Source organism: Phoca vitulina, unplaced genomic scaffold (assembly GCF_004348235.1).
Source record: "Phoca vitulina isolate PV1807 unplaced genomic scaffold, GSC_HSeal_1.0 scaffold121, whole genome shotgun sequence".
NCBI classification, from domain to species: Eukaryota; Metazoa; Chordata; class Mammalia; order Carnivora; family Phocidae; genus Phoca; species Phoca vitulina.
The window spans coordinates 673132-690582 of record NW_022589824.1 but is presented as its reverse complement, the minus strand read 5'-3'; the positions used below and the strand labels follow the sequence as shown (position 1 = coordinate 690582).

At 49.0% G+C, this 17451-nt stretch overlaps 1 protein-coding gene across 4 annotated transcripts in view; it reads right to left on the bottom strand.

Moving 5' to 3' along the window:
• Positions 1-16688, bottom strand: part of EHMT1 (euchromatic histone lysine methyltransferase 1) — a 78665-nt gene extending 61977 nt beyond the window's left edge. For 3 of the 4 annotated variants that reach the window (XM_032398798.1, XM_032398800.1, XM_032398799.1), the window contains exons 1-3: positions 15289-16688; positions 7833-8389; positions 371-551 (exon numbers count right to left, since the gene is read on the bottom strand). In XM_032398798.1, coding sequence (XP_032254689.1) covers positions 371-551; positions 7833-8381 — 730 coding nt within the window. In that variant the 5' untranslated portion in view covers positions 8382-8389; positions 15289-16688. The remainder of the gene's footprint in view (positions 1-370; positions 552-7832; positions 8390-15288) is intronic. The other variant, XM_032398801.1, reaches the window with a different exon arrangement.
• Positions 16689-17451: the final 763 nt, after the last annotated feature.

The window sequence follows — 17451 nt, the reverse complement described above, 5'->3', positions numbered from 1 at the left end:
TTCTCCACAACCTTAACTCAAAGGTCTCCACAATACACTGTGTGTTTCCAACAGCACTTAATTTATAAACAGAGGGAAGTTCTCAAATCTAGAGTCTTCTACCCTATTAGAACAAGGGGGTAAGACTCAATGAAAACAATCTTCATTTTGAGTTTGACAAGCGTAGGAAGCAATGCAGGGATTAGTCAAGTTTCTAGAACAGAGGTCCGACATTCCTCGGCAGGTCTACAGGTGAGCACAGAAGGGCCAGGACTCCAACTGCCGCTCATCTAGAGCACACACGCACTTAGTCAACACGCTTCTAGTTCGGCAAGGTGCGGGTTTGTAACACGCCATCAGAGCAAAGACAGTTGTCGGGTCCCCCTGTTACCTGTCTGTGACTTTGTGGTGGCCACGTAGCACTGGTTTTGAGGTAGTGACTGATGGAGGGGTGGGAAGGGGGGTAAAAGCTGCTGTCGTCCAAAATCAGAAAGATTTTTGTTGATCTCCTCTTTTGGCTCCTCATGATCGCGAGCTTCTCGAACTTCTCTGGGATCCTTACTGGCTGCATGCTTCAAAACAAAGACAATTAATAACTGTAATTACACACAAGCAGATGGTCACGGAAACGACATGCCCCCAAAATGCAGCTCTTTTCCTCAAAAACTTGCCGTGACCAAAAGAGGAGATAAAAGAGAGAAGACAAAGTATAAAGCCTGCCATCATCACAGAGCCCCTGGCACTGACGCGCATGTACCCGGCCACCCCTTGGAGGGTACGGGCCAGCGTCTACAAGCCAAAGGCGGCATTGACGGGGACAGGGAGCAAAAGGAAGCGGCAGCAGCAGTGACCAAATGCGGCACATGAACCCTGAAATAATGTCTACCTGGCCTGCGAACCGCTGACGTAGCTAAATGTATTACTAAGTAAGGTGCTTTCACAGTCTATCACTTTCACAGCTGCACTGTGCAACAGCCCCCCACAAGAGATTACATTTTTAAAGTTACCTTTTGTTCACAGTTTTACCACTCTCCTAAATCCGTCTTCAGTCTCAGCCTTCCAGGACCCCGGCAGCCTGTACTACTGCCATTAAAACCCTCATCCCTCTTAGCGGTGCTGCCTTCATTCTGGACTGCCTAGACACAACTAACCCTCTCCCCTCCATTGGCTTCCCTAAAATCACCTACAGCCCTGAGATAGGTGGATCTCATATCAAAGTCCATTTAACCAAGTTTTATCATACGCACAGTAGGGGCAATCAACAGTGAAGAAATAGGCATCCTTCAATAAATGGTGCTGGGAAAGGGGTATCTCCACATGCAAAAGAATGGAGTTGGACCCTTACCTTACGCTGCGTACAAATACTAACTCAGAATAGATCAAAGATCTAAAACTATAAAACTCTAAGAAGGAGGAGGAAAGCTTCATGACATTGAATTTGGCGATGATTTCTGGATAGGACACCAAAAGCACAGGCAACAAGAACAAAAAACTGATAAATCAGACTTTATCAAAATTAAAAATTTCTGTTCATCAAAGGACACAATCAATAGAATGAAAAGGCAACCTACAGATTGGGAGAAAATGTTTGCAAATCGCATATCTGATAAGGAATTCATATCCAGAATATATAAAGAACTCCTACAACTCAACAACAAAACAAACAACCTGATTAAAAAATGGGCAAAGCATCTGATCACACATTTCTCCAAAGAAGACATATACTACACACATGAAGAGATGCTCAACATCACTGATCATCAGGAAAATACAAATCAAAACCATAATGAGGTATCACCTCACACCATTAGGATAGCGACTATTAAAAACAAAAGAATAGGGCGCCTGGGTGGCTCAGCTGGTTAAGCGATTGCCTTCGGCTCAGGTCATAGTCCCGGGATCGAATCCCGCATTGGGCTCCCCGCTCAGCGGGAAGCCTGCTTCTCCCTCTCCCGCTCCCCCCTCTTGTGCATGCTCTCTCTCATTCTCTCTCTCAAATAAATATTAAAAAAAAAAAAAAAAAGAATACAACCCCAGAAAACTGTGAATTATACCCAATTAAAAACAAAATGTTGAAAAGGATATGCAGAAATTGGAACCATTGTTGGTGGGAATGTAAAATGGTGCAGCCGCTGTGGAAAACAGTTCGGCAGTTTCTCAAAAAGCTAAACATAGAATTACCATGTGATCCAGCAATTCCACTTCTGGATATATACCTAAAAGAACTGAAAGCAGATCTTGAAGAGGTATTTGCACACCCGTGTTCACGGCAGCGCTCCTCACAATAGCCAAGGGGTGGAAGCAGCCCAAGCATCTACTGACAGGTGAATGGATAAACAAGACATGGTCCGTCCACACCATGGAACATTACTCAGCCTTAAAAAGAAAGGAATCGCGACACCTGCTACAACGTGGATGAAGCTGGAGGACGTGGTACTGAGTGAGATCAGCCCGGCACAGAAAGACCAATTCTGTATGAGTGGAAACTCTCAGGAGGCCGGAGGAGTCGGACCCACAGACTCTGGGATGGGGGCTGGGAACACGGTTTGATGGAACAGAGTCTAGCCTGGGAAGACGAACGAGTTCTGGGGACAGGTAGAGAGGAGGGCCGCACAACAGTGTAAAGGCCCTTGATATCCCTGCCCTTAAAAGCAAGCCTACCCGGGAGGGTGGCCTGGATTCCAGCTCTTGGGGCGATAGCCTGGGGGACTTACTCACACTCAGCTCAGTGACCCTGTCTGTCGCTTGGTAGGGAATGTGGCCCAGTCCTGGAGTGCCCTTCCTTCTTCGCCCAACACCACCATCTTCCCCACCACCTTCATAATTAACCTGCCCTAGGCACATAGAGCACAGTTCACATGTAACTTGTCAACTCTGTAAAATTCTTCAGTCTCTCTCAAACATACCAGGTTGTCCCTAAAGAAGTCACTGCTGGAGCAAAGGAGTCAGGTAATGTTCCTTTCTGTCTCCTGCAAAGTACCCCCATTGACTGTGTGGCCACAATGACTCTCAGCCTCCACCAGCTCTTCTTACAAGAAATGCAAAAGATGATTTTAAAGTATACATAAATGAGGGGCAAAAATTAAACCTGAGGAGGAAAGAGTCATGTGAGGATAATTCTCACTTAGACACAAAATCTTTAAGAGATTATTTCTGAAAATCTGAAAAAAAAAAAAAATCAAGAGCTGCTGAACTTGGGTGAAGATTCTAGACTCTGTCAGGGCTCTACTCTCTGACAACAGCAAAGAAGATGAAAGACACATCTCCTTCCCATGGAGACAGCAGGCCAGCGCCTGACTTCATGGAGGGGCGCCCACTGCTGTGACGGAGCCCTGAGCACCCAGCCAGCCCCAGCCGCCCACACAGAGGGAGGGCCTGGGGCACAGCTGCAGAGAGCGGGGCCACAGTACTGCTCTGGCCCCGGTGCCGGAGGTCTACAGGCTCTGGCCTTGCTGGCCCTACCCACCACCCCACCCCACCCCACCCTGCCAGCGTTCTGTGCATCGGCTCTCCCCTTCTGCCAGGCGGCCAGTCCCTGAGCCACCAGCCAGACCCATGTCGGCTCAGTGTGAACACTCTTAGCCCAGCCTACTTCTCCTTCCAGATACTTAATTCCAGTGGCAACGAACAAGGACTTGTACAATTTCGGCATTCAAAACTACCTCTCTAACCAGGCTGAGAGCTCCAAGAACAAGGCCACATCTTTTGTCCAGAACCTAGAGAATACCAGTGGCAGCGGTTATGCGTGAAAGCGGATTGGGAGAATGGTAACAGGGATGAAAACAGAGAAGGCTGGGGCGCCTGGGTGGCTCAGTCGTTAAGCATCTGCCTTCAGCTCGGGTCATGATCCCAGGGTCCTGGGATCGAGCCACACATCGGGCTCCCTGCTCCGCGGGAAGCCTGCTTCTCCCTCTCCCACTCCCCCTGCTTGTGTTCCCTCTCTCGCTGTCTCTCTGTGTGTCAAATAAATAAATAAAATCTTTAAAAAAAGAAAAGGGAGAAGGCTGGAGGGCCACCATGCTGAGGCCCAAAGGAGTTTGCACAATTCAACTAGGGAGACAGTCTGCTACACAGGACACAGTAACAAACATTTCAATGCAAGGGAAAAAGGTTCCCTTCCAGAAGCTTCTGCTTTCTCTGCCCAAACAGTGAATGAGTTGCACCCTGCGCTGGTGCTTTCTGACAGGACCAACACTGGGTGAGAAGGAGCCTCCACACTGCCAAGGGACATCAGCCATGCAGCAAGAACATGCCTTCATTTTTAAACTCTTACAAACAAAATGGTTTTATTATCACAAGCCTGCAACACTCATCACTGGAATGACTGATTTTAAAACACAATTTTCAATAAAACAAGGTCTCCCAAGAAAACCAAACAAGACTGAACTGGGTTTGGGGAGCAGGGAACTCCAAGGGCAGGAGAGGCCAGGTCTGGAGCCAGGGGGCTCCATATCAGAGGGGCCCTTGGGAACACCACTGCCTTGACTTGTCACTACATCACTGTGCCCTCCGTCCTCCTATGGGGCCCCAGGGGCAGAGGAAGTTCCCAGGTTTGTGGCAGCAGGGGTGGTCTTCAGGAAATCCACTTCTGAAGTCTCAGCACCCTCCTGTCCTCTGTCCCTACAGCTGACTCAAATGATATGTGTGACAATCAACTGCACATCATTAACAATTATAATAACTCAGCACACAGCTAACACTTAGATAAGCCTATACGGTCAGAGAAATTTCTTTAAGTTAAATTTCAAATTGCCTTTTTTTCCTCAGAGGAATATGACAGAGTGACAATAAAAGATCCCCGAGAATAAACATGTATTAGAATAAAATCCTGGAAATGAGAACAGAATAAAAGTATAATTTCAAGGAGACAGATAAATAATGTAAAGTTTCTGACTTCCATTTTAAAATTGATAATGGTAACCCAAAAAATGGCAGGCAAAAATAATGGATGTTATTCTAAACCTGATGTCTAATACAAAAACTAACTCAAAATAGACCATATATTTATAAAAATATAAAACTATAAAAATTAAAAAACTTCCTTAAAAATTACAGAAAAATCTTGGGACCCAGAGCTAGGTGGAGAGTTTACAGACATGATGCCAAAAGCACAAGCCATAAAAGAAAGAAACACTGATGACGTGGACTTGGTCAGAATGAGATACCTGTCCTCTAGGAAAAACCCTAATGGGAGGGTGAGGACAAGTCACAGACCGAGAAAAGTCTGCAAACGGGTCCATGGTGAAGGGCTCATACCCAGAACTCTGAAAGCTCACAAAAAAATTAGTTGTGAAATGGGCAAGAGGTATGAAAGACATTTCATGAAAAAGGACATACAGATGGCAAATAAGCACACAAAAAGATGTTCAGCATCACTGGCCATTAGGAGTGTTCAAATTAAAACCATGATGAGGTGTCACAGCTAAAATAAAAACTAGCGGCGATGCCAAATGCCAGCAACGATGTGAGAAACCAAACTGCTCATATCCTGCTTCTGGGAATGTAAAATGTTGGGAATCTGGTTTGGCAGTTACTTATAAAGCTAAATATCCAATTAACATATGACCTGCAATTATATTCCTGGATATTTAACCCAGGGAAATGAAAATTTCTGTCTAAAGAAAAATCTGAGCAAAGACAAGGGGCGCCTGGGTGGCTCAGTCGTTGAGCGTCTGCCTTCGGCTCAGGTCATGGTCCCAGGGTCCTGGGATTGAGCCCCGCATCAGGCTCCCTGCTCAGTGGGAAGCCTGCTTCTCCCTCTCCTACTCCCCCTGGCTTGTGTTCCCTCTCTAGCTGTCTCTCTCTGTCAAATAAATAAATAAAATCTTAAAAAAAGAAAAAAAAGAAAAATCTGTACATAAATGTCCAGAGCAACTTTAATGTAACAGCCCCAAACTGCAAAACCCCCAAATGCCCTTGAACCTGTGAGCAGTTAAATTCTGGGACATACACACCACAGAAAAGCCCTCAGCATGAAAAGGAAAGGAGCCACTGACACAATGTGGTCAGTCCCACAGGAACAGAGTTGCTCTCAAAGGCCCCACCTTCTTACAGAACACCTGACGTGACCCGGCTGTGGAGATGGAGAACAGGGCTTGGGGACAGGGTGGGTGGGGATGGAGGGAGGCACTGGGAGCTGTTCGGTGTTGGGTGTTCACAGAAATCTACACTGTGCTCTAGCTGTGTAAAATGTTACCCTGGGGGAGACCGGGTGAAGGGTACATGGGGTCTCTCTGTACTATTTGTGCAGCTTCCTGTGAATTCCTAATTATTAAGAAGGTTTTTTCAAGTTGTGCAACATACACAAGAATACTGCAAACGGTAGAAACCAAGTTAGGGCCAGGCAGACCAGGAGGGGTGAGGCCCACACGGTGAGACACGGGAGTCGGGCTGCCGAGCCCTGGCTATCCTAGCACAGGGATCCCACGGCAGCTCCAGGGGCCCAGCACCATGGGGCGGTCAGCAGTGCAGCCCCACGGTGCACCCTTGGTCCCCACAATCACTGCCGGCAGCTACGGGAAATGCAGTGGAACTCACAGTCAGGCAATCAAAACCACGGAAAGAAAGATGAGCACACCTCTGGGGAGAAACATCAACACAAACTCTCACCTGAGGAAGCAGGAGTCATAGCAGAGACAATAAAAGAACTGTAACTAACGTCTTTTGAAGGGTAAGACAAAATGTAACTAAATAAACTAATTAGAGATACTGGAATCATCAATATATAGAATGAATAGCAAGAATGTAAAGCGCTAAAGAAGAAATCAAAGCATGTCAAGAGCTCCACAGAAAGAAAAACTGCACAAAGCATTTTCCTAGAACTGAGGAAAGACATACATCTCAGACTGACAGGGCCCGTGGGCACAGGCCTGTTCGTGCAGCCCTGGAAGGTTGCAGAGAGGAAACCGCACATGACCTACTAATGCCACAGTCAGACTAGCTTTAGTATGCTCACCAGGAATGCCAGGTACAAGTAATCCCAAGGGAACACACCTAACAGACCTAGAACTCATCCCCAGCCAGATCAACATAGAACTGGGAGGGAAAAACACGACTGTGGGGACGCTTGGGTGGCTCAGTGGGTTAAGTGCCTGCCTTCGGCTCAGGTCATGATCTCAGGGTCCTGGGATCGAGTCCCACTTTGGGCTCCCTGCTCAGCGGGGAGCCTGCTTCTCCCTCTGCCTGCCGCTCCCCCTGCTCGTGCGCTCTCTCTCTCTGACAAATACACAAATAAAATCTTTAAAAAAAAAAACAAAAACATGACTGTGGACATTCTGAGAAAACGCACCAGGCACAGGCACAGAATGCCCGCTGATGGCAAAAGCCGCCTCACCCAGCACGATGCTGGGTTCTCGCTGCCTGTTCCCTGCGCCCAGGAGCCTGGCATGAAAGCAGAGGCATGGGCATGTCTTCAGTGTGCCCTTGTCCCCTCCTTCTGTCACATCAAGAACCTAACCAACTTCATGGCTACTTATTTCCTGACAGAATCAGCGCTCAGTCTTCCCGAGCTGCAATGAAAGCCCCCAGGCCCAAAGCAGAAGAGGAGAGGTCTCTGTGCAAGCACGTGATGCATCTTGTCTTAGTGGGCAACAGGCACCTAGAAGCAGCACAAAGCCCAGAAGTGGGCTGAGAGGGGTCGTCTGCTCATCGTTCACGCCCAAACTGTCAGCAGCCTCTCCTAACCTTCCCAGGCCCAGAGACAACCACCTGTTGGGTGACCACTGCCATTTACTGGCCTTTCTCCTTCACGCACGGAGTCCATCTGCCGTCACTGTGACAAAAGAGAACACAGACAGGAAGGAAACAACACGACAGACACGAGAGCAGCCCCATCCCGACAGGGATCGCATTACCAGGCCCAGGATGGATTTTGGCATGGTCTTCCGTGCCCTGTGAACCTTGACGTCGGCACCAGGGGCCGTGGGCTTCTTGTCCTCTGCGTCTTTACTTGCTTCCCCGAGCTTGGCCGGCGCTGTGGCTGGCGTCTGAGAAAAAGCACTGGGAGTCCTCCCTTTGCCAGAACCTCCGGGAAGGGTTTTCGCAGCATGACCAGGAAGTGAGGAAGCCAAAGTGCTGGTAATCCGCATGGGCTGCTCCTGCAGGGGTGGTTTATTCAAGAAGTACCCATTGCTCCCGATGACAGAAGTCTGTGTGAAGTCATCTGTGTTGATGTGGTTTTGCTTCCCCGTTTCACTGTCTCTTTCTGAAACCCCATTTTCAGCTATCCGAGCTAGTTTGTTGGTACCTTCCTGTGGGCTGACCACCGTGTTCTCCTGAGTGTGCTGTGCTGCAGTCACGTGACCACTAGCCTCGCTCTTTCCACAGGACCCATTGGCTTCGCTGTCTGCGGCCACAGGGGCCTCTCCGCCCTGCTTCTCTGCTGAGCCTCCATCGGCTGCCATAGAGAGCTCTGTGAACAGAGGAGATGGTATCAGAGGCTGTGGCCCTGCCCTGTCATGACATAACCCACACACAGTTACCATTCCTTGAGTGGTTTACATAAAACCATCCAAGGAAAAATCATCTCATTTCATGTAGAAAGATTTAAGTTCAAATAGATTATATACAAAATGATGTCTTAGGGGCGTCTGGCTGGCTCAGTCAGAAAAGCATGCAACTCTTGATCTCAGGGCTGTGAGTTCAAGCCCCATGTTGGGTGCAGAGCTTACTTAAAAATAATAATTAAAAAATCTAAAGAAAAGTAATAATGAAATGATGTCTTAGTCATTAACTTTGAAAATCAATTGGTTAAAGTTTGGAGAAGGCCAAACCCTGGACAGGGCAATCCGCCCAGAGCTTGGTGTGCGAGCTACCTGTCTCCATCCTGTGTGCGAGGTCCAGCCAGGGCCTGTAGTCCTACCTTGGGGGACACAGTCTAAAACCAGAAGCACAAGATAAAGACTCCCCATTTGTTGAGTACATTAATTTTTAAAAGACAGCAAGATCTCAAAACCCATTACACAGATTTGCACATCCACCAGGCACAAACACACCACCGTAAAATAAAACTGAGCATGTAAGTTTAAAGACAGAAAAGCAAGGCCTCAGAAGTACCCTCACAAGAACAAATGTAAAGAAAATGGGTAATAAACCAAGAAAAAGGGTCATATTTTCAGTACATCAGCCAGAAGGCCATTACAAATACCCGACTACAAGCCTATTCTCTATAAAACCTCGGTCTCTGAGGACAACTTGACAGACCTTTTCCAAAACCAGTCATAAATAAATGTATTTTATATCAGAAGATCTACAAATAATCTAACCTCACTGAGAGATTAAAGCAGAAAACCCATGATTACACCACTGGATGCAGAAAGAGCTTCAGTCAACTTCAAGACTCCACCCGTCCCAGTCCCTTTACTCTACTGGCTCCCACAGGAGACCCCATCATTATGATATTAACCACCTGTTCCTCTGCCCTAGAGTGTGAGATCTGCAAGGACAGAGTTTCGTCTGTTTGTCCACTATGTGCCCCGAGACAGAAACAGGGCCTGGGACATAGTATGAGTGCAGCAAATACTTTCTAAATGAACACAGTTATTAATTAAGGATTTTTAAAAAAACCCTCAGCAAGACAGAATAGGCAGGTCCTTACTTGGATGGAGTTGGCAAAGAGCACACACCACGATCTGCAGGAAACATACGCTTATTCAGAAATAAGTGAATTTCAGGGCACCTGGACGGTTCAGTGGGTTAAAGTGTCTAACTCTTGGTTTTGGCTCAGGTCATGATCTCAGGGTCCTGGGATCACTCAGTGTGGAGTCTGCTTAAGTTTCTCTCTCTCCCTCAGCCCCTCCCCCTGCTCGCACGCAGATGCATGCACTCTCTCTCTCCCGCGCGCGCTCTCTCTCTCTCTCAAATAAATATATAAATAAAATCTTAAAAAAGAAAGAAAGAGAATTCAATGTGAGATCAGAAATGCCCCAAACATCTCACACAAAAACAGATGCACCGGCTGGCACAAGAGGGAACACAGAAATGAGAGGCGCTGGAGACAAAGGGAAGAACTCTGGCCTCTGCACCAAAACCATCATTTACTTTAAAAATGCAATCAATTAGCAATTAAAACATAAGAATACAGGGAGACTGCTGACTTCAAACTCAAGCTACAAAACTCAAGGGCATTTTCCTGCACTGGCATTAACTTGAAAATATGAGAGGGGAAAAAGTACTATTTGCAAAAGAGGGAAAACTATAAAGAATACAAATTTAGACAAGATTACTCAAGGCCTCTGTGGAGAAAAAGATTTTAAATGAAAACATGGTCTTAAACGGGATGACAAAAGTATGAAGTGTCAAGCTGCCTCTAATTTAATCCGTAAGTTCAGTGATACCCAATCAAAATTCCATCAGTATATGAGAAACTCCACCACTTTGTTCTAAAACGTAGAGGGACAGATTTTCCCAAACAGCAAAGTAAATCATGGAAAAGAAGAATAAAGGCACAGGAAGACAGAATCCCTGAATCAGAGAAGGATGCAACAGGCCTCCCCACAGCACCACCACAAGGGGGCTGGGGTGTCCAGTAGGCACAGCGGGGTCCAGGACAGCAGCCCAAGGCAGCAGGGCACGGACTGTTGGCTAGAAGGCAGATTTCCCAGGCCACGCCTGGACCTACTGGTTCTGAATCTCTGAAGCTGGGTTCCACACATCTGGGCCTCACCGAGACCTCTGGAGGCTAATCCACACATCTGAGTCTGGGAAATACTTGTCCTAGGTAGTCTGAAAAACTCAAAAGTAAACAAGGGAAAATGTAGAAAACAGATCTGTGGCCTAGAAACAGGGAAATTTTGTTACACATCAAAAGCATAAGTTATAACAGAAACAAGGAAAGATAAATGTGATTACATAGTGTGATGTAACAAGATACAGGTATCTGGTCTCTGCCCGTGGCTCCTGACAGCTCCTGAGGTGACTCTGGATGGGGCTGGTCACCAGAAAAGACGAAGCCACAGTCAGAAGCTTGGCACTTTCAGCCCTACCCCCAGCCTCCAGAGAGGGGAGAGGGGCTGCAGACTGAATTAATAATCCATCACGCCTACGTGATGACGCCGCCACAGAAATCCCTAAACACGGGGTTCAGAGAGCTTCCAGGTGGGTGAACACACCCACGTGGGGAGGATGGTGCACCCAGAGAGGGCACAGAAGCTCCGTGACCTTCCCCCCCATACCCGGCCCTATGCATCACTTCCACTGGGCTCTTCCTGACTCATGCCCTTTATAACAAACCAGTGACAGCGCATACATGTTTCCCAGAGTTCTGCGAACTCGAGGAAGGGGTTGTGGGAACCTCCAATTCATAGCCAGTTCCTTGTGCAGCAAGTTGTGTGCACCCTGGGGACCCTCTATTTGGGGCTGGCGTCTGAAGTGGGGGGAGTCTGGTGGGACCGAGCCCCTAACCTGTGGGGTCAGAACTGAGTTGACTTGCAGGCTGCCCAGCAGGTGTCGCAGAGAGCCGGAGGCATGCCGGACGTGGGAAAGCCCACCACGTGGGGTCAGCTTGCTGTGAGAGGCTGGGTAAAGAAGGGAACGGCACTCTTCCTCTCAGAGGCCCGAACGGTGGCTGTCTACCATTGCTACTGATACCCATTATTCTGAAGGTTCTGGCCAGAGCAATCAAGCAAGCAAGAAAAAGTAACAAAGGGCATTCAGGTCAGAAAGAAGCAGCAAAATTTATTTGTAACTGATGTGATCCTGGGTAGAAAATCCAAAGTAATCTAAAAACTACGGGAACCAATGACTGAGTTTTGAAAGATTGATTATAGAAATGAACCTATAAAAATTAACTCAAAATGGAGAAAAAACATAAATGTAAAATGTGAAACTATGAAACTTCGAGGAAAAAAAAAAAAAACTAAAAATTCTTCAAGATCTAGGGCTAGGCAAGGCGTATTATCCTTGACACCAAAGCACAATCCCTAAAAGGAAAAGTGATAAATTGGACTTCATCAAGATTAAAAACTCCTCAAAACTTAAACAGCAAATCTAACCAGCACAGAGATCCCACATGACACCCACTGATGGGTGTAATTAAAAACTCGGGGGCACCTGGGTGGCTCAGTTGGTTAAGCGACTGCCTTCGGCTCAAGTCATGATCCTGGAGTCCCGGGATCAAGTCCCGCGTCGGGCTCCAGTCCCGAGTCGGGCTCCAGTCCCGAGTCGGGCTCCCTGCTCAGCGGGGAGTCTGCTTCTCCCTCTGACCCTCCTCCCTCTCACGCTCTCTATCATTCTCTCTCTCTCTCAATAAATACCTTTAAAAAAATAAAAAATAAAAAATAAAAAACTTAGACGAGGACAGGATGTCACTGCCATACACAATGGCTGTGATGTCAAATGGTGCCATGGCTTCGGAAAACAGTTTGGCAGTTTCTTACAAGACTAAACATACAGGGCGCCTGGGGCGCTCAGTCGGTTGAGCGTCTGCCTTCGGCTCAGGTCATGATCTTGGGGGGTCCTGGGATCGAGTCCCACATCGGGCTCCCAGTTCAGTGGGGAGTCTGCTTCTCCCTCTGCCTCTGCCCCTCCCCCGGCTCGTGCACGTAAGCACGCGCTCTCTCTCTCAGATAAATCTTAAAAAAAAATAGAAACTTCTGTGTTTCAAAGGACGCTGTCAAATAAGTGAAAAGACAAGCCACAGAATGGGAGAAAATATTTGCAAGCCACATATCTGATAAGGAACTTGTATCTAGAATACATCAAGAACTCTGACAATTCAACAATAAAAATCAATAACCAATTTAAAAAACAGGCAAAGGATCCAAACTGACACGTCTCCAAAAAGATACAAAGGGCTAATATGCACATGAAAAGATGTTCAACATCACTAATCATCTGGAAAATGCACATCAAAACCACAATGGGACACCACTTTGTACCCACTAGGACAGCTATCATGAAAACGACAGGTAATACAACAAGTATTGGCAGGAAGTGGAGAAAATGGACCCCTCCCACACTGCTGGTGGGAGTGTAAAATGTGCAGTCTAACGGTTCCTCAAAAGGAGGAGTCAAGGGCGCCTGGGTGGCTCAGTTGGTTAAGCGACTGCCTTCGGCTCAGGTCATGATCCTGGAGTCCCGGGATCGAGTCCTGCATCGGGCTCCCTGCTCGGCAGGGAGTCTGCTTCTCCCTCTGACCCTCCCCCGTCTCATGTGCTTGCTCTCTCTCATTCTCTCTCTCTCAAATAAATAAATAAAATCTTTAAAAAAAAAAAAAGGGGGAGTCAAGGCCTTGGTTCAGGGCAGTGTATGAGAGAGGAAAATGGGCACCTGGCATTATTTATCCACAACTTCTATTAGAAAAGGCCCGGGGGGGGGGGGGCGGGCAGGGAGGAGGCGGGGAAGGAAGAAGAGCTGGAGACCATGGGTGCCCATGGAAGAGAATACCTCAAGGAGTGGAGGGAAGCACAGCACCAGAAAGAAACCCTGAGGCAGGTCTTCTTCCCAAGAGCAAAGGTGTGGGTAGACCAGCGTGGGGCAGCTCGGGGACGTGGCAAGTCCCACAGCTGGCCAGGGGGCATAGTACAAGGGAGCTGGCAGGCTGGATGAAGTACCCAGAGGCCGTGCAGTCCACCAGGAAAGTGCCTGGCTGGGTCAGACCTGAGCTGGGGTCCCTCCAGAGAGCAGGATTCTCAACAGGGAGAGAAGAGGGTTTAGAGATAGTCCTAGGAAGCCAAGCAGGCACTGCCCAGTCTCTAGACCCAGCCTGCTCCCAGGAGTCCCCAGGAGTCCCCAGAATTCTACTAGAATCGGAAGCATTTCTATTACAAACATGTGTCTATGCACCAAGTCATGCACTTACAAGGACAGCCCTGCCCTATGGCCTGGACCGCTGGGGTGCCCGGTTCCACCCTCACCCACAGTGGCCCCTGGATGTGTACATGGTGGTCACGGGAGAAGGTGGCTGTGTGGGTGTGAAAAGGTATCACAGCAGCTCCTGGACCACCTGGGAAGCAGACAGGGCTGCAGCAATGCATGCTGGGTGGCCCCACTACGGCTCGGGACAGGCACGGACGAGCAGCCACCAGCACCGGCTGCGAGGCGGCCCCCAACAGACCACCCTTCCCCCAGGCCGTGCAGGGCTGCATCCAGGGCACTCAGAGGCTGACACCCACAAGACACACAGGTCTGAGCTGGGACACTGCAGGCCGACCTGCAGGGCCTGGTGAGACGGGCCCAGCTCTCTGCCCGTCAGAGCACGGTCCTCACCTCTCCTGCTGACGTGCACGTGGGGGTCTCAGTGGCCACGGCCAGCGCTACCTGCACGCGAGCAGGGGCCTGGCTGCCAGTCTGACAGCCTGGGTGACCTGAACCCAGCAGTGCACCCTGTCTCAGCTCCCCCTCCTTAGGAGAGAGACAGAACCACACATCACTGGGCTGGCATGCAGCCAGAACACCCAAAGTGCTTGCAGCAGCGCCCACTATCAGTGAGGAGGGCAGTGCCATGATCTCGGGCAGGTTCCTCCTGCGCTAACCTTATGGGCAGCTGGTGGGATGACAGGATGGTATGTTGCTCATCTGCTCAGCTCCGGCGGCCACGCGGCAGTGCAGGGCTGCTCGCCCATCACCCCTGACAGACACAGCCAAGCGAAATCCAGTGTCTGCACCACTCCTGAGCCATCAGCCTCATGGTGTCCAGTCACGATGCGGCTCTCCAAAATGAACTTCTCAGCAGCCCCCACGTGGCTCGTGTGACACAGTGGGCCTCACCTGTCACGGTGTGCTCCACAGCCCTAACCAACAGAGTAGAGTGCCTCCCACTACAGCTCCTCACAGGGCTTGCCTCTCCGGCCTCCCTGCACCTCCTGGCAAGTCTGCTGTTTTCCCAGCCTCTGGTTTTACCTTGTCCAAAATGTCATAAAAATGGAGTCACAAAGCACATGGCCTATGGGTCCGGCCCCCTTCACTTAGCAAAACAGGCTCAGTGTCACCTGTGTTGCTGTGAGAATGAAGCTGTTCCTTCTCCTGGTTTGCTGAGAGCCGCCCACCGCATGCGCCACAGGTTGTGGTTTCAGCTTTGAGTGATAAGAACAAAGCTGCCATAAACATCCACATGGCCCTTCTCACTCTGAGTTTTCTGGGTGCACTTAAGACAAGGATCTACCAGGCGTTTGCTTTTCACTTTTTGGTAAAGGTTCCCTTCTCTAGCAGATCTTACGTGTGTGCCATTGTGTCCATCTGGGAATGGGAGACGGGAAGCCATACAGCAACCCAGGTGAGAGCAAACAAGTCAGGAGCCGGGGACGGGTGAGGAGATGCCGGAGTGACAGGTCTTCTGGCCACTTCTCCTGCAGGAGCAAACTGCACCCTTACCTTCCCTCAGCAGCTCTGTTTTCACGCAGCAATCCTGCTTCGTCTCCCCCTTCGCCGGAACTGCCTGCTGAAGAAGAAACAGCCATCAGCCTCGATTCACCGGCAGGCAGACTAAGCAATTCTCCACCATGATTTCTCTAGATAGACATTGTATCTGGATCCAGATAAAAACTCACTATCAGATGACTGGACAGCTAGGGGATATTCAAGCCGGCAGGTAACAGTCACCTCCAGGAGGAGGAATGACATTCAGAAACCAGCCTGAGAAAACTTCTATCTTATCTGTATTTTTGGAGATAGTTTTTTAATAATAAGAATGTATTCATGCATTACTTACATAATTAGAAATCTCAAATGTTTTGGTTGTTATAGGAATGCTACAAATTATATCAAAGTGCATTCTGCTGCTGACAAGAATTCATCTAAGTATTTCAAATGTCTAACAACCTACAAAAAATTGCAAAAAGGGATAAACCAAGAAAATTCAATAAAAACGTGAATCATTAAATATTTGCTCTACTACATGGAGGCATGAATTACGAAAGGTCTCCTGGATTGCTTTTTAAAGCTTCTTGCCTTTTGGAGGCTTAGAGTCTGGTTGGAGAAGTGAATGTAAACACACAAAACATTCCTGACTGGGTCCCTCCAGGGGCGGCGGCAGCCATCACCATGAGTCCATGGAGAAGGAAAAGGGGGGAGACGCAGACCCTCCAGGCTACCCACTTAAGAGTTTCAGAATCTAAGGGCACAACTCCCATAACACCTGTCTAACATCTCAAATGCATTCTCCAAAAGACACCACAACACATTCTCAGAACATTCCTACAGAACCTACAGAATCATCTCCCTGCTGATTTCACTGAACACCAAGTGTGGGGTCCAAGAGCAGTGGCAGTGCCCTACCCTGTCGCCCTGGACCACCAAGCCACCTCAAGGTCGCATAGCAGCCTCCGGTCCCATGAAGCCCCTCCTTCCTCAGTGCTTCCAGAATGCTCCCACCTGCAGCTCCTAAACGGACCTGACTTCATCTCCCCAGGTACACAGGACAAGAGAGGGCACAAGCATGGCCCAGCTCCTCCTGCGGCCCTCCCACCTTTCCCTAGAGCATCATGTGTGGCCCCACTGGTGGTTGTCAAAGTGAATCCCCTTTCAAAGGCGGACCCCCTTCTGTAATCCCTCTCTTAGCCACTCCTGCCACAGGAAGCCAGAATTCACAGTGCCAGGCACCAAGGAAAAATCCAGGGGCTCAGAGACTTCCTCCCAGAAGAGGGGGAATATTTCCTTGCAGGCATCAGACTTGGATGCGTCCCTCCTCAAACCCCAGGGTCTTCCCAGCTCACTAAGGAGAAACAAGTGTTCACTGTCGGCAGAAAGCCACAGAGCCCAGCCTCTGCTCCCCCTTCCACACTTTGACCCCAGCCTCCAGCCCCTGCACCCTGCGGCCTCTCAACAGGCCAATCACCTTATCAGACAGCCTCTCCTGGACCCTGCCTTGTTGCCCCCTTGGTGCCCCCAACCATCAGACACACCACCCAGCCTGTCTGTCCGCCCCACCAACATACGAACTCTGGGTTCCACAGGAGAGGCCTGTCCTGTTCTCTGACATAGCCCCAATGTGTCGGCAATGAGCGGCATGCAGAAGGAACCGATGAGCATGTGGTAACAATTACTGGGGCCTTTCTAAGAGGACCCAGTAAGAAAGGCCACTGGGTCCACTTCCATGTCTGTTTCCCGCACAGCTACACGCCTGGGTGGATTCTCTGCAACAGCCGAGATGCACAGCCAGGATCTGCTGCATGAATAAAGGAGGATGAGTGAGAGCAGAGCAGGGTACTGCCAGTGTGCACATCTAGAAGTCCAAAGGCCCAGAGGCTGAGCCCACGTGAGCTCAGCCCACGAACAGAGCGGAAAGAAGAAAACCCTCACAAATTCAGTGCACTGAGCCTATGTGTACTAGCAAGAAGGAACATGGTCTTCATCACCATTTCAAAAGGGCTAAAAACCTACAAAATCAACACCAACCAAGAGAGGGTTGAAGATGGAATACGAAGCCCAAACCAGTAACAAAATCCTGTACTGGCAACAGCAGAACCAAGCAGAACCTCTGCACAGACTTCAAGTCCTGCCACTCTCCAGCTCGGGGTGGAGGCTATGGAAATCCTG